At 37.7% G+C, this 21,670-nt stretch overlaps 1 protein-coding gene across 1 annotated transcript in view; it reads right to left on the bottom strand.

Moving 5' to 3' along the window:
- Nucleotides 1-258: 258 nt before the first annotated feature.
- Nucleotides 259-21,670, bottom strand: part of LOC136866831 (ATP-binding cassette sub-family C member 4) — a 288,334-nt gene continuing 266,922 nt past the window's right edge. Inside the window, exons 21-23 of the mRNA XM_068226858.1 lie at nucleotides 6,865-6,994; nucleotides 2,054-2,164; nucleotides 259-408 (exon numbers count right to left, since the gene is read on the bottom strand). Coding sequence (XP_068082959.1) covers nucleotides 349-408; nucleotides 2,054-2,164; nucleotides 6,865-6,994 — 301 coding nt within the window. The 3' untranslated portion in view covers nucleotides 259-348. The remainder of the gene's footprint in view (nucleotides 409-2,053; nucleotides 2,165-6,864; nucleotides 6,995-21,670) is intronic.

Raw genomic sequence — 21,670 nt, 5'->3', positions numbered from 1 at the left:
TCATCGAGTTTGAAAGTGAGTCTTTCACAGTATTTTTAACCACTGATTGTCATGAATGATGGTACCCATAATACCTCAGCAGCCTCCATACTATTACAGTCGTAAATGACATTGAGACATATCAGGCATGTTCTAATGGACAAATGTAAAAATCATCAAGAGTTGTCAACAGGTCAAATGATGTAGTACTATGGAATAAAGATGGATCTCTCAAAAGTATAACATAACAGATGAAATGGAGTTAAGTAGATAGATGTACTATTTAACTTAAACCTAGTGGAAGACACAGGTAGTAGGAATGAAAGAAATCTCTTAGGAACATCAGTATCTGAGGAAACAATTGAACCTTCACAGCTTGGTTGATTCTGAAGTAGAGATCTCATGAGAAGTATTTGCCCTCTGGAAAGCCTGAAAGAGAAGGGGAAAAAATATTAACATTGAGCATTTGGTGTCATAAGTGCTAATCTTATTTCTATGTAATGCGAGTTTATACTTCACAGCAGCAATTGCACAGATCTTCAAAGATCTGATTGAACTCAGTGAGTCAGAAAATGCGATTACAGCATCACTGACCTTGTGAGTAAAGTCTTTCTCAGTATCTTTAGGCATTGACTGTGTCCTGGTTGATAGTACTCAACTATAGCTACTGACATCAGCATGGAGAATCAGGTCACTTCAAAAAATTAAATGTCCTGATTTTAAAAATGCAACTATTCTTTGCATTACATGTGTCAATTTTGTTCTGTTCCATTTTTTATTGGCACCACATTGTATTTACTCTTTAGCACTATTTCGTATAGAAAAAGACATTTTTAATGAAGATATTCATTTATATGTTATGCGTATGTTTTTACCCTTTAGCACTATTTCTTATAGAAAACACATTTTTAATTAAGATATTCATTTATAAGTTACATGTATGTTTTCATTCATGTCTTATCTTTAATTTTAACATGAAAATATTAATATCCTATGCATGCAGAAGAGACAATAACAAAACACAGCAATGAATGCGTGGACTTGTTTGAGCACTTTTGGCTTCACACTAGCATTCTCTTGCCATAATTGTCATTTAAAATGTATTTTTTAAAGACTGATGTGACATCACATGAGGTCATTTCAGCCACTTGTTAACCTTTTCTTGTAACTGTTCCCTAGTAAAGAGCATCTTTTTGTTATTTTATTTTCTTTGGCTAATAAACATAGGTTGCAATATGTACGAGAGTTCTCATACACCTACGAGATTTTGGTCCTTTATACAATGTACAATGCAAAACTCATTTTCATGCACAAATGAACAAGAACTATTTATAAAATATTACCTCAGTTACACATTAACTGACATAAAATTACATAAACAAGTCTTACTTATTCAAATACTGTTAGTGAAGGCATTAAAGATATGTTGGATGTGTCTAATTTGTTAGGAGTTTGTTAGAAGGAAGACATACTTTTCACTGTCAACTCAGTTTTCTTTTTCAGGTCAATTGTAAATTTATTTATTCAAAATTAGTTTCGGCAGACTGAAGACCTTAGCAGTTATAAACTCTGTGATGTATAAATATTGGACACTTCCTCCACTCTGTAGCTTATTTCTGCTAGCGGTACCCAATTTTCCTTTGTCAGTACCTTGCGTTGATGTCAAATCTTCACACTGCAGAAGGTATGTCCAGCTGGTTTTCTTTTTTTTTTTTAATGTACCGTGCCATAGTTTGTAATACTAGAAACGGAGTCTGTACCTATTATATGTAACAAAAACTTAGCATGTTTCTTCTGTTTTATTTGGAGGCTGAGGATGACTTTGAATAAGGTCAAAAGTTAAGTCCCTGAATTGAAGTAATTTGTAGTAAAAGCTACTGTACATCTAAAACTTACCACAAAACAACAAAGATTTTTAATAAAATGGTTGGTGGAATTTGTATTGTGTAGAAAATGTGGCAATTCTGCAGAAAAGAGTTTCATTTTGCCAAACTGAGAAAGGTCCTTTTATTTCATAAGCATGGATTAATATTTAAGGAACTGGAAAACAGAGCTACAAATTAAGAACCATTACCTCTTGTGCCATTGTGCATAGTTTCTCTTCCATTCCTGTACCAGTATCTTTTACTAACTTGGAGAAGTAACTGTCCTTGTTTTGAAGCAGCACATAGGGATGGTCATACTCCTGGAAGCACACAAAATTTGTTATGCAAGTTCACATTTCCTCTACTTACAAGTATCTTAGTATACGAGATGTTGTTGTTGCTGATTAGAGAACCAAAGCATGTGTGTTATAGATTTTGATATATGAAACATCACAAAAGCAGCAGTTCCTCATACACACAGTCACCAAAGAGGGTGAAAACTAAATTTCCAGGTGGTGGATAGGTACAAATTTTGGATAAAGCAAACAAGGGCAAAAGATTACAATGTCAACCCTACTCTGTTATGCTTTCCAGCCTGAGGCATTGATTCCTCACCTCAAGTGAGTTTCAAGACCATTGTGACCCTAATGCAGAGAACAAAAAGTAAAACAGTCCCTCAGAAGTTTCAACAACGTCTGAAGATACCGAGAAGGAACAGCAATCAGGGTTGAACCCATGCTGTTATATTCCTTATACATATAACATGATACGATACTTTCATTTTAAAGATAGTTTATAGTTATAAGAGTTAATTCAAAATATTGCTCAGAAACTAAAGTAGCCTCTAAAGGGGTCAAAGTTCAACAACTTTTGAACGGGAACATGTACAGTACAATAGAGTAAATTAATATATTATTTGGGTCCAACTTTTCATTACAAAATGTAAATAGTTTAAATTACATAAATGATTAGGGACTAGTTTCGACCTAGTACTAGGTCATCGTCAGCCTAAAGCAAAATTAAAACACAAAATACCGAATAAATTAAACAATGTAAAGACAAGTACGGTCTTGTAAGTGTACATACCACGTGAGATATTGTGCAGCACTATGTTAAAAAATAACTCTCTGAACAAGATTCATAGTAAGTCCAGTGCATATGAATACATTCTTGAGATATACAGTAGATATACTCGTTTAAATACCTGGGGAGTGAATTAATGGAGAATGCTCAACTGGATGCTGAGGTTAGTAAAAGGATTCAAGCTGGAAGTTGTTTCTATCATAGTGTAAGAAACATGTTATGGGACAAAGATGTGCCAACGGAAGCAAAGGATACTATGTACAAGATGTATTACGTACCCATAACTACTTACGGAGCAGAAACTTGGACAATGACAAAGAAGGATGAGAGTCGAATACAGGCAGCCGAAATGAAGTTCTTGAGGAGTATGATACAGAAGAGTAGAAGAGACAAAATAAGGAATGAGAAAATCCGGGAAGAAATTGGAGTGGAAAAAATGAATGATAGAATAGAGAAGATTCGACTAAGATGGTTTGGGCACATAAAGCGAATGAGCGACGAAAGAATGCCAAAAAAGGTGTTGGAAATGCAAATCCAAGGAAGGAGAGGCCGTGGACGACCACGATTGAGATGGAAGGATACCATCCAATGCAGCATTATAGAAAGAAACCTGGACTGGGACACAGTGTTGGAGGAGGAGTGGTGGAAAGACCGAAGAAAGTGGAGAGGAACCATATTTGCCCCTACCCGGCTACAGCTGGATAAAGGGAGATGATGATGATGATGATGATACTCGTTTCAAAAATTCAACCCATTTGTTACTCCTGTTTTTCTCCCCTTTAAATAGATTTCCAAAACAAAAACAAAAATATTTATTTCTTTATTTTTAAAGGACATTTCAATACCAATTTGCATGAGTGTAACATCTTCAGTTTTTGAGATATAAGTAACCTCATAAAAGGTATTCAACCACTTTTTCACCTTTTCTCTCCCCCTTGATAGTATTTTCCAAAAACAAAAAAAACACATGTTTCTTTATTTTTAAAGGAGATTCCAAATACCAATTTTCATGTTCAAACTGTTAAGTTTTGAGATATAGATACACTCATCTTTAAAATTCTCCCTCCGTTTTCACCCCCTTAGCAACAGTATATCCAAAAATCGTCCCTTAGCGAGCACCCACATTGTAATATATATGTATCCCCAAAATTTAATTTCTTTATGTTCGGTAGTTTTGGCTCGGCGATGATGAATCACTCAGTCAGTCAGTCAGTCAGTCAGTCAGTCAGTCAGGACATGTTATTTTACATATATAGATTGCATGTTTCTGTGGTGGTCAGTAGAGTGATGTGTTAAATGTAAATGAAGATTTGTATTCAGACCCACAAACACTCAGCCTCTAGCTAAAGGAATTAACCAATTGTGGCTAAAATCCATGACCCAGCCAGAAATCAAACCAGGTGCCCTCTGTACTGTAAGTCACTTCATTCACCATTCAACCAGAAAGTTAGACTCCAGTGCAAATTAAATTAATGAGCGAGAGATATATGAGAAATATTCAAAACAAAAAATATACCCTTCTGGTTCAGATTGCCTGTAAAATTATAGCTTTAATTTCCTTCAACTGAAAAAAAAAGAACTTGTTTGCTATGGAATGAAATGAGGGAATCGTACCAGCACTTAGACTTGAATATTTGACCTTGTATTTCATTATATGTTCAATCCTTATTATCCAGTTTATACTTTCCCAATCTTAACACTGTGGGTTCAGTCGTGAAACAAAACATTCTTTACAAGTCATGGACAAGCGATCGCTCACCCACCACTCCTCGTTCTCCTTCCTTCCCCTCCCCGCCACAATAACAGCTCACCCTCATTGCCTAGAAGCGATTAGTCCAGCGTCGACATGATGTGAGAGAACAAGGACAAAGTCCACTTAGAAGGGTCTGAAGGATGTAGGAGTAAATACCAGCAATTCATTTGATTTTCAACAGTATAAAATCTGTTTTTTCTTCCACTCACAAATGTTTTATTTATTTCTCTTTTTAGACTCCAAATAGAATATCAACAAGTTAAGCCAAAAAATTATTTTTCTGTGTCTGGCATTTCACAACATAAGCTTATTCCTAAGTTAAACACAAGAGAAACAAGGAGTCTCCTTCAATCTAACTTGAATACCGGTCCATCAATAAGAAAACATCTACAATTTTGCAACGTCATAGGAATGCAATAGGGCAATCTCAAGTTCATTCAAGCAATAATATGTATTAAAAACAGTAAACTTAAAAAACAGAGGATATCAGGATTGATATTTCACAATTCACAATAACTTACGTGAAAATGTGTTTAGTATTAAGACATATCACATGTGTTTTTTATATTGTAGTACCTCATTTTAATGTATATTTTCTTGCAACACATCATCTATTTTAAACAGTAATAGGTTTCAATAATTTTATGGAATGTCTTTGATGAATGTAAATGTGACTGTGAACCAGCTGAGGGTGACCCAATAGATGTTGAAACATGTAATGATATAATAACAGAAAATGCTTTTCCCCTTATGTATCCATAATATAAAGTGTTTTTCCGAATGTTGTACTGAAAAGTGGACCAAGTAAATTCTTCCTTTAGAAGCATATAATGAATAAATTTAGTATAATATTTTAGAATGTATCCTACCTAATGATAAACTAAGCAAGCCCAACAGTGGGGCCTTCTAATTTGGGTATGTGACTTTCCCCATCTTGACACTGTGGGTCTGAATCCTGAAAATAAATTTTTTGCTACCATAAACTGCAGCAATTCTGTATACGGTACCTATAAGGCCTGGCAAGAAAAGGAAACTCTCCAATGATGATTGAGTAGTGCCAGGTGGATGATGGAACTGTGTGTAGGTTGGAATTTTAGTTATTTTGTACTTTTCTTCCTGTATTTACACTGAGTGAACTGTATATTCTGAAAACTTAAAAAAAATTCTGTGTGTTTTGTGTATAGTAACTTTTAAAAATAGGTGTGTTTTTCATTAGTGGTTAACATGAAAATCTGAATAACAAAAATGTGGTTAGTTTTTCAACATTCTGATCGTCTGATACTCACCGGATGTGTAAATTAATTATCTTGTACTTACATCATGTAAAATATGATTTTTTGAGTAAAATGGTATACTAAAGGTCAAATGTATCTCTTTCTAAGAGTGACAATGGTTCTTTTTTTAATCTCTGTGTATTGCCTCAGTAATTAGCCTGGAATTTAGAGAAAAACACTTGGCACTTGGAAGGTTAATAATAATAAGGTACTAATTTGCAAAGTTAGCAGATAATAAGAGATCTACAACAAAACAAATGTAGTCAACTAGCTGAAAATAACTTACTCTGAAAATATTTCTCAAAGCCAATAAAGAATCTGCATTGGAGTAAAATAGACATGTTGGCCAAAGTATAAATTATTTAAATAAAAGAAAGGAATCAGAAACTAAGAAATATAGAACTCATGATAGCTGTGTATCCTATATGGTACCAGTATTCCCTGATGAGATGTGCTCAGGCAATGATTCATGGATATCAACAAAACACTCAAATAATGACTCTAAACATCAGAATTTATTTTACTGTTTACAGTTCACCCAAGATAGTTTCAGTTCCTTGCCAAGCAATTGAGAAATCTGGAAGTAAGAATACAATTTCTGGAGAAATGCAACATTCATGCTCATTCATCCAAAAACAAAAATAAATAAATTCTATGGTAATCTTCAGGCACCAAGGTGACTGTGCAATGAACTGACCACTCTAGCTCATCTAACACTGAGAAATCCTTTACCTTCATCAGTTGTATGAAAACTGCATTACTTCCACATGTATTAAAAGTTAAGAATGACCTTTACTTACAAAAGGTATGAAAATCCCATTGTACTTCTAATTTTACTGGGAAATGATTTTTCCATAATGATCCAGTCCATTTGAATACTCTATGATGAGATCAGTCACTATCAACTTACCACTACTGTTCCTCCTTCCATGACTAGCACCTTATCGGAGTCCATGATAGTGTTCAATCTATGAGCAATTGTCAACACTGTGCATTCTTGAAACTTTCTTCTAATTGTCTTTTGTATCAAAGCATCAGTTCTGAAATAAAATGAAAGAAGTTTTCTCTCTGTTGGGTCTTAATTTAACATAATTGTTATTATGTCACCAAGGCATGGAAAATAAAAAGGGAAAGGGAAAGGGAAAGAGGAAGTGTGTGTTTGAGGTGGTTAATGGTTCGGTCTCATCTTTCATATAAAATATCCCAGTGGACACGTAATTTTCAATGAAATCAATTTATCTGTGTAATTCTAGCATATTTTTAATAGACTTCACAGTCAGGCTTAAATTCACTGAGATGCAAGGTCTAGACCATTCGCTGTGCCATACTAAAATTCATTTGCTTTATGAGACTTCACCTTACCTTCTAGGAGGATTTGTAATGACATAATGGCTAGCGGAAATCTGTGCCATTTCATTGTTCTGTGAGCAATTACGCAGAGTCAAACTGCATGCGATTACTGCTAATGAAATTAAATAGTACGCATAAGAAGTTAAAACATCAAGGAAACATGGAATTGCATGGAACAGTTATGATCAGAATCCTAGTGGCCATGAGCGAGACAAAGTAATGGTCGAATTGTTAAGCCCAACACTTGGAAAAATAAAATCGAATTGAATTCACATTGAAAGAAAAAGCGCACACAAGTTAGCTGCAAGAAGAGCGATTCGCAAGGAAATACATCAAGGTTACAATATCAACTAAAGAAGAAGAGATATTATACGCTTATATGTGTAAAATACATATAATTTTAATATTAACATTAAAAGAATTTCATTGAATACAAAAAACACCGCAAAACTCACCTAGCCAAATCATAAGAAAAGAACACTGAACAGGCCTTGACTTATAAGAAGAAAAATTCGACTAGAATTCACAATTTTAGCCAAACAAATACAACTAACAATTACAGTTGAGATAAATACGTAAAGCTAAAGCAGACATATTGGTAGTCTGCATAGAATTAAAAAAACATAAATATCTGTCTAAGCCGATACTTAAGACCATTATCATATAAGAAGGCTTTGCATTTGTCAATGTGTTTTCACTAATCTCATCTATGATTTTGTATTTCCCAATTGCACAAGACACCTACATCATGGACCTGTAAAGAATATGGGGGAGCTGTCCGGATAATCGAGGAAATCCCGATGATTGGCGGCAGAACAACGAGGCTGACCAATGAAACTGATGACTAAACAGAATTAACACAATCCCGGCAGGCAGAGAATAAGATAAGTTTCAGAGTAATATCAATTGAATTCCATAGTTTTAATGCATTGTAGATTGTTTGTATTTTGATTATCATGTGATAGATCGTTTATATCTTCGAGACATATCAATCTAAGCTATTTTCCTGCAAGTGACTCAATAGTGTGTTGTTTTAAGGAAGGAATTAGGCAGTCTTCTTAAGAAAATACGATCAAATTCAAGTTGGAAAAAAATAAACTATATTATATGGTAGTGTGATTTCTACAATAGCCCGCCTGGTGGCCATGATCGTTAAGGCGCTGAAGTCTAAAAACGGTCTAACGCCGAGGTTAGCCGGTTCGAGTCCCGTTGGTCGAAAAAATTTTCACCAACAGAATGTTGGCCGGCAGGGTAGGGGAGGTGGTGGTATACAATTTCTAATCACTAGATTGCGTGCCAAAAGCCTGGATTAAATTCCAAACCTCTCCGCAGTGCTCATATGGAGTGAGGGCATATGACGCTGTTGATGGTGAATCGTCCGTCGGATGGGGACGTTAAGCCTTGAGCAGACCCCTTGGTGCTATTCGACAGGAGTAGGCTATGTGCCGGCACCGGGTTTCACCCTCTCCCTACTATCATATATATCACGTCATTCATTTCATCTCTCATTAACTCCTCTGATGAGGTTGACGTCAGGAAGGGCATCCGGTCATAAAAAAACCGCCACGACAAATTCATCTCACCTCATACCCGACCCCGTAGGGAAACGGGACAAGGGTTGGACAAACAGTGTGATTTCTACAATATCAATCAGTTATAATACCGTATTTCCCGGCATAATCGTCGCACTTTTTATACCAAAATTTTTGGAAAAATAGTAGGGTGCCACCATTATACGAAGAATTTTTAATACCAGTATTTGTATTACTCAAAAAAATTATTTAGAACTAAATTGTATTTGATATAAATTTTAAATGCACGTAATACTCGCGTTTATACATCAAAATAATTAAGTCTAAAATAAAATTCATAATTATTCGCCGAGCCGCGCCATGTGGGATCTCTAACTTATCGTTCGCGAAGGGTCTACGGAATCTTTACCAAAATAAAGGTTATTGCCGTAATATTCACGTATATCATTCATTTGCAATAAGAACTGACCTTGAAGGTTTTCCAATTACTACGAGATGTAAGGAAAAGTGAAACAAAACGGCCTATAAGTCGCACTTTTTATTTTCATCGCGTATATCATGATTGCAATATTTTGATACAGTTATGTATAGTATGAGTGTACCAGTTTCGTTGAAAATGAGAAAATCACACGGTTTAAAATAGTTACAGCGTGCGCCGGGTACATTTGATTTAGTCACAGGGTTATTAATCGCGTCCTACCTTGTGATGTGTGTGGGTTGCTAGAGGCCTTTGTTGCCCCCTGCCCCTAACCAAGCCAGACCAATAATCTTTTCACTAGCTTGGTCTTGAAACTAACACCTAAGTTGGCAGCATCGCTTAGCTAGCTGTGACATTGTCCGATGCGTGCCATGTTGAATTTCTAACCTCTGTGACATCATGGCGTGATTTCGCAACAATTCGGCGAACGCTTTTCCAACCTGAAAACCTGTCTACTAGAAGACAAGTGTGTGTTGGTACCGGTATTTCCTGGCGACGTTGCCGATACAGCCTTACGTATTTCAAATGAGAACTCATAATATGTAGGTGGTGAATAAATTGTACACTGTCTCGCGACCACTTTGTCAAACTGCCGATAGCCTACCGGTAAGCCATGCGTCGTACATATACCGGTATTATTTATTTATACGTTGGGCAACATCTCGCAAATGTGACAGTGTTGCCAAATTGCCCATAAACCATACATGTATTTAAAATGCGAATTCATGTGCAACTTACATTGCAGTTCCATTTACCTTTTAACCAGATTGGTGAACAAAATTTGGACGTGCGACAATTATGCAATTAAATGTTTAAAGTCCGATTTTTGTATTGAAAATAAAGGATGCGACGATTACGCAGTGGCGACGATTATGCCGAGAAATACGGTATATCATGCCATAACGTGTGAAATAATTTAACACGTTGGCTGCCAGAGCGGTACATTCTACCGCTGAGTGAGTGTCTCATGAGGCCACGGCGGTACAAAGTACCGCTGACATGTGTTGCTATATGACTTTCCCTGCCGGGCCGGCGGACCGCTGAACTCTTGAATTCACTATGTTAGCATACCGCTATGGCCCCGGAGAAAATCCTGGCATGCTTGGTTTCCGAAATATAGTCTTTATTTTTTATTAATCCAACCTCCTTTTAATGGCAATTTGTGAGTATTTGTCCAATCAGTGCGCCGGGTTAGCTATCTAGCAAGTTCAAGATTTTGGAGATTGTGAGTTTTAATCCTACTGTCGGGAAACCTGGTTTTGGTTTTCTGTGATTTCCCATTTTCACCCCAAGCTTATGCTTACCTAATCAATAGGCCACACTGATTCGTTGCAAATTGTTTCACCCATGCCTGAGCTGATTTCTACGCTTATCGCAATAAATATAGCGTAAACATTAGCGTATTTGCATTTTCTAAATTGACAACATTCATTGACAACATTTTACATTACCATTGAGCATTTCACAACGAGTAAATAGGTAATAAATATATTTCAAATTTAACTTGGTGAAGAGTTTTTGTGTTGCGAAACGTAATAGATCATTTTGATATGGACACTTCTTACCAGAATTCTCATACTGAATGGCTAGCGTCATTAACTTACGAGTTCGAGAAGAAAACGGTTTCATTTTTATAACTAACCTCTCCGTTCACTGGTAAAATAACTTAGAAATATCTCGCAAGTATTTCACACACACCTTACTGTAAAACAATGAGTGCCTTGTGATTGTAGTCCTAAGCGCTAGTAAAGAAATCATGACTCGCTCTGTTATCTACAATGTGTACTATCAAGCAATGCAAGCTTCTGGTACCGCTAGACTGTACCGCTTTGGCCGTCTAGGCAAAACCATGCAATGAACTTTTCTGTGGGGCCATGGCGGTACCTCAGGGTGCTGGGAATTTTTATTGTATTTCGTACGTACATTGAACACTTAGTTGAAATATCACTCCGAATTTTGCTTTACTGCTTATTTACTACATGCATAGAAGGAAAAATGTTTGGCCATCAGGACATTTCTTGCTATGTGTCCTGGCTTTCAACATGTTAAGAATAGAATGCCGTAGGATATTGTATTTAACAAACATAGGTTACCTGTTGCCATAAATGAGTGAGATAAGGTTAGATATGGATATACAGATGGACGGAATACATGTTGATATTGTAAATGTAAATATTGATCCGGAGATTGATTTATTTTAAAGATGAAGAGAATTTTTTGCATCAATGTGGATTATATAAGATGAATATAGAAATGTGTTACGTTAGATATGAAGTGAAATATGAGAATAGAGATATGAGATGAGATGATGTTGTATGAAGATAGGAAGGAAAGAATTGAGAAAAGATATTAATGCTGCGAGGATATAATTGAAACGTTGAAATATGAGAAGAGAAAGAATAAAATATTGGCGTAGACGCGGATCATTAATATTTATTGAAGCAATAAAGATGTTTTGTTGGTAGATAATCCATATCACATAATAACGGACTGAACATACATACAATTTATGATAACCGACATCACTATTGAACGTTTGGTGGAGACGTCCACCAATATGGTTTTTGGATCGAAGAAATGCGTACCTGGGTATTTGCATCATCTGGAATGCACGTGAAAATAAAAACAAGGATTAAAAAATTAAATTTAACTTCTATATTTACCCTGAACCTGACTGGAGTTTTCTTTGACGCCAAGTATCTTGGACACGGGAGATGGCGCAAATCCATGTAGTGCTTGGCAGTCTGTAGTTTTGCAAGGTATTATAGTATGGTCACTTTGCTTTGTGTTGTGGTAGAAATTAAAGCTGTATGACAGGGATTGTTTGAATTGTTAGTGGATGTATGAAGGGAGTTCAATATGCAATGCAACACTTTCCTTTTTCCTAAAATCAGGTTGCTACAATACCCTAATTTTCACCATAATCTCCGTTCAATGCTATGGCCTTGTGCCACCATTATGTGAGGGCCTGTATGCCTGCATGGTACCACTTGACTGCTCAATGTTGGAGCCAACATCATGCTGCATTGATAACTTCCTCATCATCCACGTAGTGCTTCCCACGGAGTGCATCCTTCATTGGGCTAAACAGGTGGAAGTCAGAAGGCACAAGATCCAAGCTGTAGGCTGGATGAGGAAGTACAGTCCACTGAAGTTTTGTGAGCTCCTGTCGGGTGCACAGACTTGTGTGAGGTCTTGCGTTGTCATAGAGAAAGCTCACCGTACTTCTGTCCACTGTCAAGTCTCCGTAGACATTCTGTAAATGCCTTTGAAGATCGATGTTGCCCTGGTTTTCCGCCAAAAGAAACTCAGTAACTGCTCTGTTTGGTATGCACCTCCATTACTGAACCCATGACCTTTGTGCCCTAAGAACATTATGCATTATATAACAATTAAACTTAAAGTTGGATTCTTGATAGCATGGAGTTGACACGTGACGAGGGGGTGATTACCTTCGGTCCCACGCTCTGGGGTACGTAACGTCAACCACACGTGTCGACGGCGGAAGAATCTCAATTCATTTTTATGAACTATTTCAAAGCGCGTGTACACGGCGTGACCACGCCAAGTCAAAAAAATATAGTGCCTATCAAAGGAGGTCAATCATCTCACAAATCGAACCCGTAAAATTTTTAAATGTCCATGAACACTACCATCAGAAATGTAGCAAGCATGTAGTCACTTTCAAAACTCTTGAAATTACAGTTTAGGTAAGTCAGAAAATTTATAAAATTTTTCTTGGCGGCAAAGGGAGAGACCTGAAGAGAGGGGTAACTGCTATAAATATGAAGGGACGCCATGACGAAGCTTCCTTCTCCGGCATTTGTGATACATAGCGGACGACAAATTGTTGACCTGCTCTGCGAAATCAAACCAACGAAAGTAGACTGAGTTCGGCTGCAGATTTTAGCCATTGCGGCTAAGTCTTGACTCCATGGGGAGATAGTTTTCTTGAGAGAAATAAGTGTATCAGATAGGACGGTCAAAGTACTGAAATATTCTAATGTGATTAAGTAATTCGTGTGCGGGAATAATTATAATCCATCGTGTGCGCTCCGCAAACAAGTGAAGGGTATTTCTCTTTTTTTATGCTTTATTCCAGGAAACCTGAAGAAACATAATGAGATGTACAGCCATGAATGTAAAGATGGCTAAATAAATGCCAGGGTCACAGGTGAGCCCTAAGACGAATACTGGCGTGGACATGAGGTAGGTGGCTTTCCATCTTACTACCTCTTATATCTTGTCTCGTGATTTCTTGTATTTGAATGGGGATTTACGACGCAGTGGTCACCCCTACTAAGTTTTGTAAATGTGAGGGTACGACTAAAAGAGTCATTTGTTTTATTTTCCACTTGGATAAAATTTTGAAGTCTTGCGAGTGCCATATAATGTTGTAAAAAGTTATTGAATAGGGTTCCGAAGTGATATCACGTCCAATGTAGATCGTCATCCGTGTGAGTGTACTGCCTGTATTTTGTGATGTCAAAGTAAGATGTTCATTCGATGTAAAATTCTTCTGTCTGCAATTTGACGTTAATAATAATAATCCATGGTCACTCATTTTCAATCGAGTGGAAGCGCGCTGTCGGGTGAGAGCCAAGGGTGATGAATTTGGTCACGGAGAGAAACGTTTTCCTATGCCCATTTTAAACTGTGTCTGACTGACAATAAAAAGATCTAGTAGAATGTTTCAGTCATTTCTCGTAAAATCAAGTTATTAAAATACGATATCATTTATGCGAAGTTATTCATGATTAATGCATTGTGCGATATTAAACGTCGGTATTTCTAGTGAGGATTTTATTCCAGTTCTTTGTCGATGATAATTGTGGAGCTGGGAAATAGAGGTCAGTTTTGTGAATCAGGTTGGACCTGTCATTGAAGCCGGGACACTGAAGCCCGAGGAGTGTTTTATATGAGTTGAGATGAGATGTGCGAATCAGGTTAGAGTCCTGTCATTGAAGCCGGGATATGATAGCCCGAGGAATATTTATAATGTTGGGAATGGAAAGAAATTCATAGAAATCCATAGCGGTATAATTGGCGACACGTATAATTCAATTGGCGACGCGTATAATTAGTGTGGGCATCTTGAAGCATATCTGTGCATTTTGTTGGTTAGAATATCGTATTTGTTGAATCATGTCGGCAGAGTTTAAAGGGAGCATTTTGAGAAGTCAGTCATCTGTGAATAAACCAGGTGGTTCCTGTAACTGCCAAGCGAACATGGGGTGAGAGACCTAAGCGGACAGCGGGGATAATAACGGGAATAGGAGTGGAGTCGAGATTGTACTGCAATTCTCGACCAGGAAAAACGTTAAAATGCTGGATTTAGTTGAAAATTCATAGCCGGTAATGATCTAAGTATTGTGAAATACTGTAATTGGGGACGGAATGAACATTTGAAACCATGAACTTTGAGTATAAGGAACAGAGTAACCCAATTTCAGGGTTGTCCAAAATATAGAGCGATGGTCGTGATGATCGATTTGTCTGCGAGGGGTGTGCAAAATTCAGTGATGACGAGATATGACATCGTAATGATATGGCGAGTTGTTTGCTTTGTACGTAGATTATTAGGATATCCAAGTGTTAATAACGGTTAGGATTAGATTAGATTTTTAAGCATGATATCACGAGATGAGATATATAGCTGGACCTGAATGATGTAACAAATTCTTTTCCAGCCAGATAAACATCGCAATATTGAATTTACATCACAGCTGCGTAGAAAGTTGTGAAGAAACCAGAGTCCGCGGAGATAAAATTTACTGTTCTTTAACATTTCGATAAATCATTTAAATTTATTAAATTATTAAATTCAGTGAAACCGCATTTTGAAATAACTTTAATCAAGCGAATAACTTGGAGATGCATTCTGGAAATTTTAGTTTGTTTTTCTGGGGAATATTAACATGTAAAGTAACGATTAAGGGGACATATCCGAAGGAAATGGATTTTACTGCCACAAAGTTTGTGAGCATTGTTGTTGTTGTAATTATTGAACTTTGATTGATTGAGCAGTGAATGTGCTGGGGATAGTAAAGTGGAAACTTTGGTCATCAACTGATGTAACTTAATTGTGTTTAGCCTTCAGCCTAGAAACTTGGATGGTCAGGGGGTCATCAACCTCAGTGACTTAGATTAGGGCCATATGCCATTGTAGCATCATTTCCTTGCGGTCATCATCCACAATGACTTTAAAGTAACTTAGAAGATTAGATGTCGGTCCATGACATAGACGCAGGTCACATCGATTCAATTAAGGGTCCATGCCGTAGAACCACTGTGTGGCACACACCGATTGGACGGCCTTAATTATAACCAGAGTCCAGAATTCGTGTTACGAGGGCTGGACCATAACGAATCACTATGATGGTACATGTGGTCTCACATGGAAGCCGAATTTAAGGATTTCCAGACTTTCCTTTCTTAAATGATTAATAATTGAGATAATGGTTTCTAGTAAGATTGCCCATCAGGCAGTTACGTTAAAGTCTCACACCAGTGTTCTGACATTTATGTAAAAATGATTGTGGTGTCCAGTGGACACAATTGACTATGACACCGCTGACATAGTAAATTACTTCAGAATTTTCCTGAATAAATAGGAATCCTTTAAATAGACCTTTCATTCCAGTAGATAGATTAGAATTAATGAACCCTACCTTTACCTCAGCAAGTGACGAAGAACCCGAAACGACCCAAGAGACAGATCTCATGAACTTTGCTGATAGGTAAGGAAGGTAGGTATCCCTCAATATGGACCAAAAGGGTTCATTAAAATGGCTTCCAACGTGGTGGCATCAGTCACTTAACGATGGGGCATAAGTCACGATAACGATGAGGGAACCTAAGTCACGATAACGATAAGGATATTTTGAAAAAAATCGTGTACTATGGGAAAAGAGAAATAATGTTGAGGCTATGCCACATTATGGATGATAAAATCGTGCGCCAGAGTTGATAGTGAACTCGAAGAAATAGATAAACGCCCGACGAGTAAGGCTAGGAGATACCACTATGAGAGTAATTTATCTACTGAATGAAAGGTATAATTTGAGTGTGTTAATGTAATTTCCCAAAAATTTGAATACTGGTTTGAGTGTTTTGGCTGATCACTTTGATCGAGTGAACATTGAATTTCACATTTTATTAAATAAAAATTTTAGAGAATGTTGCATTAACAGTGTGATGTGTTAGATAGGAGGATGTTGTGATGTTTATCGTTGTAGTCTTATTATACGCCGTTGAAGTCTCGGGCTCACTGATGACCTATCGTTTTCTGTTAAATACAGTATGTTTATGCAGGAGGGAGAATTGGCCCAAGGGCCGTTGTACCAAATGATCAAGGACTTAAGTGAGAATATTAAATCTATGAGTGTAAGGTTGGAAACAGTGGACAATAAATTAGATAGTGCAGATGTAGAATTGAAAGGTATGAAGGAAGTTGTTCAAAATGTTGACATTAAAGTGCAGGACACTCAGGATAGTTGTAAGGAAGCTAGCGTTGATATTAGGAAGGACATTGGTGACTTAAATGTGAAGGTGGAGCAGAACACTAAAGCACAGGTTGACTTTAAATATGAAATAAATCAGCAGTCCATAGAAACTCGCGAGCTACAACGTGTTCTTAGTGAAAGTCAGGACATAAGTAGAGGAAACCTCGATAGGCACGTCAACGGAAGTAGAGATCTACATAAGCAGTTGATGTCAGATCAAGCTGAGCTTAGGGCCGATCTGAAGACGGAGGTAGAAGAGGATATAAGGAATTTAGGTACCACTCAGGAAGAAACGGCTAGGAGTATTGAGGAGGTACAGGCAGGCTTGAAGGAACCAAGTGAAAATATAAAGGTGGATGCGAAAGACTCGAACAAGAAGTTAGAAACAGTGGAGGTTATAATGGCCCGTCTACTTGAATATTTTACTAACATGGAGTCTCCTAAATCAGCGCCACAAGTAGTTACGCATGTGGAAAACAAACGAATGTCGCAAACCATACCGAAGAGAGTAGACTGGATAGGGATGTCTCGCAGGCAGTCATACAAGAGAATAATGGGCAAGGGTTTGAAACCATACCAAACCAGGATAGTAAGAACGTGGAACAGCTTAGCTACCTGTACGGAAAGTGGAGTAGACGACGTGATCCATGTAGGAGGAACCAGGGTCGATGTCGGGAAAAGTCTTACCAAAGACGCAGACGCCATCGTGGAAATGAAGCCGATAGAAGGTGGAATAATTACAAATCCAGACATTCTGATCTATGGCATGGGTCTGAAGAGGAAAAAGCAAAACCTAAACGATTTGGCGCCAATAAGAAGAAGAGGCCTAAGAAAAGCAGCAGTGATGAGAGGGATGAACGTTCAGACGAGGATGCCAGTAATGACGAATATAGTCCGTCAAGAAAGGCTCAAGCAAATGCGAAGAAGGGTAAGCCTGCTACTAAAGTGAAGATGAGGATGATGAAGAAGATGTGTAAACCAGCTGCTAAAAAGAAGATGAGGATGATGAAGAAGAAGAGTAAGCCAGCTGCTAAAATGAAGATGATGATGATGATGATGATGATGAAGAAGAAGGGTCAGCCAGCTGCCAAAATGAAGAAGATAAGGAGAATGATGAAGAAGGAGAACGGTAAACCACCTGCAAAAATGAAGAAAGTCAGTGACAACGATAGTAATGAGGACAGGGAGTTGAACCCAGAAACTTCGCATTTTGATGTGAATGCAAGTTCGTCGAGAAGTTGGAAGGACAAACCACCTAACATACAATAAGTCAACTACAATTCACTGGAGATCTACCCCGCAACCCCGAACTCCCCAAGCAACCAAGAACTACCAGGAAGCTGAAGGCATCAACCAGAATCCGTACACCAGAAGATGAACAACTGCATAAGAGAGAAGAAAGGAATTTATGTTCAAAGGTCATGTTTCATCAGACGTCAAAATTAGAAATTTCGCCATCTGGAGTATTTAAAGGAAATTCCTTGTCACTGCGCGAAAGGAATTCGTGTCTTGGGGGAAATATGAACCCATGACCTTTGTGCCCTAAGAACATTATGCATTATATAACAATTAAACTTAAAGTTGGATTCTTGATAGCATGGAGTTGACACGTGACGAGGGGGTGATTACCTTCGGTCCCACGCTCTGGGGTACGTGACGTCAACCACACGTGTCGACGGCGGAAGAATCTCAATTCATTTTTATGAACTATTTCAAAGCGCGTGTACACGGCGTGACCACGCCAAGTCAAAAAAATATAGTGCCTATCAAAGGAGGTCAATCATCTCACAAATCGAACCCGTAAAATTTTTAAATGTCCATGAACACTACCATCAGAAATGTAGCAAGCATGTAGTCACTTTCAAAACTCTTGAAATTAAGTTTAGGTAAGTCAGAAAATTTATAAAATTTTTCTTGGCGGCAAAGGGAGAGACCTGAAGAGAGGGGGTAACTGCTATAAATATGAAGGGACGCCATGACGAAGCTTCCTTCTCCGGCATTTGTGATACATAGCGGACGACAAATTGTTGACCTGCTCTGCGAAATCAAACCAACGAAAGTAGACTGAGTTCGGCTGCAGATTTTAGCCATTGCGGCTAAGTCTTGACTCCATGGGGAGATAGTTTTCTTGAGAGAAATAAGTGTATCAGATAGGACGGTCAAAGTACTGAAATATTCTAATGTGATTAAGTAATTCGTGTGCGGGAATAATTATAATCCATCGTGTGCGCTCCGCAAACAAGTGAAGGGTATTTCTTTTTTTTTTATGCTTTATTCCAGGAAACCTGAAGAAACATAATGAGATGTACAGCCATGAATGTAAAGATGGCTAAATAAATGCCAGGGTCACAGGTGAGCCCTAAGACGAATACTGGCGTGGACATGAGGTAGGTGGCTTTCCATCTTACTACCTCTTATATCTTGTCTCGTGATTTCTTGTATTTGAATGGGGATTTACGACGCAGTGGTCACCCCTACTAAGTTTTGTAAATGTGAGGGTATGACTAAAAGAGTCATTTGTTTTATTTTCCACTTGGATAAAATTTTGAAGTCTTGCGAGTGCCATATAATGTTGTAAAAAGTTATTGAATAGGGTTCCGAAGTGATATCACGTCCAATGTAGATCGTCATCCGTGTGAGTGTACTGCCTGTATTTTGTGATGTCAAAGTAAGATGTTCATTCGATGTAAAATTCTTCTGTCTGCAATTTGACGTTAATAATAATAATCCATGGTCACTCATTTTCAATCGAGTGGAAGCGCGCTGTCGGGTGAGAGCCAAGGGTGATGAATTTGGTCACGGAGAGAAACGTTTTCCTATGCCCATTTTAAACTGTGTCTGACTGACAATAAAAAGATCTAGTAGAATGTTTCAGTCATTTCTCGTAAAATCAAGTTATTAAAATACGATATCATTTATGCGAAGTTATTCATGATTAATGCATTGTGCGATATTAGACGTCGGTATTTCTAGTGAGGATTTTATTCCAGTTCTTTGTCGATGATAATTGTGGAGCTGGGAAATAGAGGTCAGTTTTGTGAATCAGGTTGGACCTGTCATTGAAGCCGGGACACTGAAGCCCGAGGAGTGTTTTATATGAGTTGAGATGAGATGTGCGAATCAGGTTAGAGTCCTGTCATTGAAGCCGGGATATGATAGCCCGAGGAATATTTATAATGTTGGGAATGGAAAGAAATTCATAGAAATCCATAGCGGTATAATTGGCGACGCGTATAATTCAATTGGCGACGCGTATAATTAGTGTGGGCATCTTGAAGCATATCTGTGCATTTTGTTGGTTAGAATATCGTATTTGTTGAATCATGTCGGCAGAGTTTAAAGGGAGCATTTTGAGAAGTCAGTCATCTGTGAATAAACCAGGTGGTTCCTGTAACTGCCAAGCGAACATGGGGTGAGAGACCTAAGCGGACAGCGGGGATAATAACGGGAATAGGAGTGGAGTCGAGATTGTACTGCAATTCTCGACCAGGGAAAACGTTAAAATGCTGGATTTAGTTGAAAATTCATAGCCGGTAATGATCTAAGTATTGTGAAATACTGTAATTGGGGACGGAATGAACATTTGAAACCATGAACTTTGAGTATAAGGAACAGAGTAACCCAATTTCAGGGTTGTCCAAAATATAGAGCGATGGTCGTGATGATCGATTTGTCTGCGAGGGGTGTGCAAAATTCAGTGATGGCGAGATATGACATCGTAATGATATGGCGAGTTGTTTGCTTTGTACGTAGATTATTAGGATATCCAAGTGTTAATAACGGTTAGGATTAGATTAGATTTTTAAGCATGATATCACGAGATGAGATATATAGCTGGACCTGAATGATGTAACAAATTCTTTTCCAGCCAGATAAACATCGCAATATTGAATTTACATCACAGCTGCGTAGAAAGTTGTGAAGAAACCAGAGTCCGCGGAGATAAAATTTACTGTTCTTTAACATTTCGATAAATCATTTAAATTTATTAAATTATTAAATTCAGTGAAACCGCATTTTGAAATAACTTTAATCAAGCGAATAACTTGGAGATGCATTCTGGAAATTTTAGTTTGTTTTTCTGGGGAATATTAACATGTAAAGTAACGATTAAGGGGACATATCCGAAGGAAATGGATTTTACTGCCACAAAGTTTGTGAGCATTGTTGTTGTTGTAATTATTGAACTTTGATTGATTGAGCAGTGAATGTGCTGGGGATAGTAAAGTGGAAACTTTGGTCATCAACCGATGTAACTTAATTGTGTTTAGCCTTCAGCCTAGAAACTTGGATGGTCAGGGGGTCATCAACCTCAGTGACTTAGATTAGGGCCATATGCCATTGTAGCATCATTTCCTTGCGGTCATCATCCACAATGACTTTAAAGTAACTTAGAAGATTAGATGTCGGTCCATGACATAGACGCAGGTCACATCGATTCAATTAAGGGTCCATGCCGTAGAACCACTGTGTGGCACACACCGATTGGACGGCCTTAATTATAACCAGAGTCCAGAATTCGTGTTACGAGGGCTGGACCATAACGAATCACTATGATGGTACATGTGGTCTCACATGGAAGCCGAATTTAAGGATTTCCAGACTTTCCTTTCTTAAATGATTAATAATTGAGATAATGGTTTCTAGTAAGATTGCCCATCAGGCAGTTACGTTAAAGTCTCACACCAGTGTTCTGACATTTATGTAAAAATGATTGTGGTGTCCAGTGGACACAATTGACTATGACACCATTGACATAGTAAATTACTTCAGAATTTTCCTGAATAAATAGGAATCCTTTAAATAGACCTTTCATTCCAGTAGATAGATTAGAATTAATGAACCCTACCT

The sequence above is a fragment of the Anabrus simplex genome, chromosome 3, assembly GCF_040414725.1.
Source record: "Anabrus simplex isolate iqAnaSimp1 chromosome 3, ASM4041472v1, whole genome shotgun sequence".
Classification (NCBI taxonomy): Eukaryota; Metazoa; Arthropoda; class Insecta; order Orthoptera; family Tettigoniidae; genus Anabrus; species Anabrus simplex.
The sequence above is the reverse complement of the archived record's forward strand: the minus strand, read 5'-3'. Positions and strand labels throughout refer to the sequence as shown.